General features: G+C 34.0%; 3 protein-coding genes across 3 annotated transcripts in view; 1 reads left to right on the forward strand and 2 right to left on the reverse strand.

Annotated features, from left to right (window-relative positions):
* On the reverse strand, positions 1-3,595 carry LOC107644944. The gene is made up of 13 exons (XM_016348920.2): positions 3,372-3,595; positions 3,227-3,295; positions 3,069-3,134; positions 2,911-2,986; positions 2,724-2,801; positions 2,309-2,406; positions 2,068-2,141; positions 1,462-1,549; positions 1,188-1,345; positions 1,002-1,044; positions 549-614; positions 280-357; positions 1-158 (listed from the first exon to the last, which is right to left on the reverse strand). The coding sequence occupies exons 1-13, from the start codon at positions 3,468-3,470 to the stop codon at positions 63-65; spliced, it is 1,089 nt and encodes a 362-aa protein (XP_016204406.1). The 5' UTR covers positions 3,471-3,595; the 3' UTR covers positions 1-62.
* LOC110262699 (trichohyalin-like) overlaps positions 1-4,721 on the forward strand; it is a 14,940-nt gene that overhangs the window by 9,680 nt on the left and 539 nt on the right. The gene's annotated exons all lie outside the window — the stretch shown is intronic.
* The window catches only part of LOC107644940 (protein SET DOMAIN GROUP 41-like), a 4,551-nt gene continuing 3,672 nt past the window's right edge, over positions 3,843-4,721 (reverse strand). The window contains exon 6 of the transcript XR_002347676.1: positions 3,843-4,121. The gene's annotated coding sequence lies outside the window, so the exon portion shown is untranslated. The remainder of the gene's footprint in view (positions 4,122-4,721) is intronic.

The raw sequence follows: 4,721 nt of genomic DNA on the forward strand, positions 1-4,721 counted from the left end.
GGGGAGCTGAGAGATAAGTGTGGTTGGTTACATACACTTAACTACTGAAGCTACCAAGAAATCTACAGAGACATCATTTCATCAATTCCACTTGCTACATCAGCTATGAATATGCTACCTGAATCACACCATCCACCCAAAACATCTTCTTTGGAGCTCTGCAATGTAAAACACATTAATTAGATAGAAGCAAAGTGCAAGAATGAAATTCGCAACTTATACAAAAGTAAGAACAAACTAATCATAATGAAAATTTGGTAAGAAACTCAGTTACAGTACCTTACTAAAGCCAAGCCAGTTCGAGTCACCTCTAAATGAAAACAACTTGTCAGTTTCTTTCCAAGTTCCACACAAGACCTGTTTGAAATTGTTTAGCCTTATGAGCATCTACAGGAATATTCTGTGAAACATCTTATTACAAAGAATGCTCAGAATAGTGAGTCACAGAAAATCAGTTTAACACAAGCAGCGACATTATGCTCATGACTCATTATCTCATTGTACATGGTGTTATTCATTGGTTGTAAAATTGTCTGAAAAAGAGTTACCTCATAATCAACCCCTTGAATATAAATGTAATCAGGGTCAATTGTTGAGAAAGCAAGTCCTGTTATCTGCAGTAATAATAACATTATACTTTATTATAATCAATGTTATATAAAGTAACCAAGCAAAGCTACTCAGATTTTCCAAAATGAATAACACAGGAAATCAACTTAAAACACATAGTTAGAACAAAGAGAAGTACATGGTAAATAGGGTTTTTCAATTATACACAAGAACCTGAACATATAGCAATAATGTAATAAATACTTAACAATAATTACAGCGACTACATAATATTTTTCACAACTGTTTCCACAGCAAACTTATACCCTAACAGTAAAATACATAAAGATGTCTAAGATATTACAATTTCTTCATGAAAGATTTATCAAAAGCAGGATCGAAGTAGTTGAGAAAGATGAAGGCAGAGAAATATATTTAAAGTTTAAACTGACCTCAAATTTAGAGCAGTGCACCCATCTAGACAATGCCGACCATCTATATATACAAATGTAATTTACAGGCTAAGATTAATCCAACAAGGTAAGGATTAAACCAAAAGAAAAAAAGTGTGTTCTATAATGGCAATTGCTGAACACATTTTATACTTGTTTTATCTAGAAGCCTAGAAGGCAACTAACCTGCGAGGATCATAAACAGTCACAGTACGATCTGCTCCACCCACAGCAACATTACCAGTGGAAGAACTGCAGACAGAATATAAGATGTCACCAGGGGTACCACAAATTCGTTGTAAACAACCACCATTTTCTTTCATTCTCAAGTCCCATAAAGTCAGCTGCAATTATATTAAATAATGTAGCTCAGAAATAGATACCAATAAAGGGTATAAGGAAAGGAAGAACTCATAATGACAATAAAGCATTAAAGAAACTATGAACTGAAAAAGTTCACCTGGCATCCTTCGGTAACAGCTATTACAGGACTCTGGTTTCCATTAACTACATTCTGCATGAAGTTTAACGAAGTAGGATGCCAAAGCCTGAAATATGGAAAAATAACTAAGGAATTCTAGCAACTAAAAGTGAACATATACAAAATTTAGCAGATTTTCTCAGTTATTCCTTTGCTTCCACAAGTAAATACCAGGTCATTTAATATCACTTATGTCCAAGGAAACGAAAAAGAAAAATTAAGAAAATAAGCCAATTTATGTAATTAAAGTAAGCTAGATACATAAACTTGATTGCCTTGACTAATAAGAAAAAAACAACACACTGCACAGGAACTGAACTGAAATGTGAACCAAAACAAGAGAAGAGAGAAATCAACAATTGAGATTAAAGTGAACAACATACAATTCTTAATTTCTTATAATAAAAAATAAATAGCCAAAGAAATATTGTAAATTGTCAAAGTTAGGTCATATTCAAGTCTAAAGGGTATTGCATGGATGGAAAAATAAGAATGAATCATGGAGAAGCAATTAAGGGCAGATACTTATTCCTATTTCCATAAAATTTAAGATAAAAGTGTTGAAGTACTGTACAGAATCCTTACGGTCGTAATGTACGAACATGTATGTCCTGGTCATAAATATCAATCGTTTTGCAAAAGCTACGTGCAACAGCTGCCTGGAAAATAGCACAAATATAACATATCATAACCAAGAGGGCAAGCATATTAACTCTACACACTAGTTTAATAACATCAGCAGTGATAATCAACAATAGGTTTAAGATCACAAGAAAGTAAAATATTAGTCTTGGTCTCTACACATTTGATTAAGGAAATAGCTCACCATAGACCATTGACTTGGACTAAAGCAAAGTCCTGACCAACTTCCTTCCCCAATACCATTATCAGGAGGCAACACTGAATACGTAAGCCTGTCAACATCTACAGAAAGGCAACTCTTATTCAAGTCAATGATAACTCCAGCTTACTTTTTTTCTTTTCTTTTGAGTAGCATTATTTCTCTCAGAATCCAGCAAGACAGTATATACAATAACCAGGTTTTTGTGTTCCTTAGAATCTTAGCATTGTAAAAGGAATAAATTATGTAAATCTAACTAGTTGCCTCTATACAAAAATGATATACTTGACAAAAAGTTCATAGTTGCCTCTAGACAAAAATCAAGTATGTTTTCTTCTCCAAGCAAACTTAAACATAAAAATTAATTCTGAGTGCAAGGAAAGTCAGAATGAATAAGTACCTCTACCAGATGTATCTAGTTTGGATACAATAAGATGACCATAAGAATCCACACTTCCTAATATTAAGTAGCCATTACCTGAAAAATGCATCAAGTTCAATCATGCATGCTATTGCATTATAAGGTAGCTAAACAGAGTATTAGATTTAAAATAAGAATCATGCTGTATTGCTGTTTAACCACATACTCTCAGTGTCGGCAAGAACAATACTCTGAATTTCGGAACGATGAGGACAGCGATTGATTATCGACGAGGCAATAATCTACAAGATGCCATGTTATGCAAACTTACTAAATCAATAAATAACAAATTATGATTTAAGCATCTGGTATTTTACAATATACCTCAGTTTGTTGAGGAATCAAGAGGCTTTCTTTTCCTTTGTTGACTGAAGATTCTTCCAGAGCAATCTACATATCAGATATGCTTTTTTGAGTTAAGTAAAACAGAGTCAGAAATCACGTAACTCAGCATTTTGAAATGAAAAGTGAAGAGCAGGAACCTGGAGATTATAGATGTGAGGACCAGAGGCTATGTAGAGAAAACAAGAACGGGAAGAGTCAAGGCTGACCTGAGAGGGAAAAACGAAGAAAGTAAGAAAGTTAGAAACTTTAAGAGAAAATGAATTGTTAGAGAGGGGAACGAACATGGAGAGCGAGGCGAGTGGATTGAAGGCTTCCGGGAGATGGATTCTCGATGAGGGTGGTCGGAACCACCGCTTTCTTCAGACACCTAGCTTCCAACATCTCTCCTGCTTCTGCTTTCACCACTTCTTGACCTTTCAAAATATTGAGTTTTTAAAATGATATTTAGTTTCAAAAATTGTTTAAACGGTTACCATTTACCAATTTTAATGCATAAGTAATATTATTGTTATATTATATAATAACTTTTTATTTTAAATATTATTTTTAGTTACTAGTTAGGGTTTGTTGATACTGTGTTAATTAATTCAGTTAATGTGTTACTTTAGAGTTTCTTCCTATCTCTCGTTTATTATACCATGCCTTCTAGTTTGTGAATCAATTGGTATACGCGTTCTACAATAAACGGTGTACGCACAGCGGGATCGCAAAACTATGTTCGTTCTTTCAAACTATAAATCACTAGAAGAGAAATTAAAGAAAAACTCTACTTTATTTGGAATCAGAGAGAATGTCATATCGAGAACAAAAAATTAAATAAATACAACAGCACAACATAATTATAATAAGATTATATTATCAACATGCTCGGATAATATAGTAAAATTACAAAATGGTTATTTATATCCTAACTAGCCCAGCCAACAGCTGCGAAGAGCAATGCAGGAACAACGCCGCTCCAGATACCAATAGTCCAATACCAACAAAGCTGATATTTCCGAGTAGAATTAGATATCTCCTTCAAAGATTTTCCTGTTAAAATGTCAGAACCCTATAATTTCCGATTACTAATTATACATGCCAATTATCATTTCTAAAAAAAATGCATTCATAGCCCTCAGATCTCATAGCTACACAGAAATCATGTGTAGTTTAAACGGGCTTCATTAGCAGCCTTCTTGCACCATTGACTTGATCATTATTATTATTATTATTTGTAAATATAAGAGTACATCCAGTCACACCCACACACACAAACACACCCACACATACACAGAGATGGATTAAGAGAGAGAGAAAGAGAGAGAGAGAGTCAATGGTGCATGTCCAGCTAGAAAACAGAACCACGTAGCTACTCAATAGTCTAATTTCTCCATCATTGGGCAGCACTAACATACACGAACAAAAACAACAGAAAATTTATGTGAGCTAACAATAATAATAATAGTCAGAAAAAGCCCTCAGATCTCATAGCTTAATAGAGAATCATATGCGGCTTTGAACACCCGAATTCCATTCATAACCGTCTCTGCATCAATCAAAGTTCCATTCACATACATACATACGTACATGGATTCATATGACCGGTTCGGTTTTCAGAAACTTGAGAGAAAGAGTGCGAGCGATGAGGAA

Source organism: Arachis ipaensis, chromosome B05 (genome assembly GCF_000816755.2).
Source record: "Arachis ipaensis cultivar K30076 chromosome B05, Araip1.1, whole genome shotgun sequence".
NCBI lineage: Eukaryota > Viridiplantae > Streptophyta > Magnoliopsida > Fabales > Fabaceae > Arachis > Arachis ipaensis.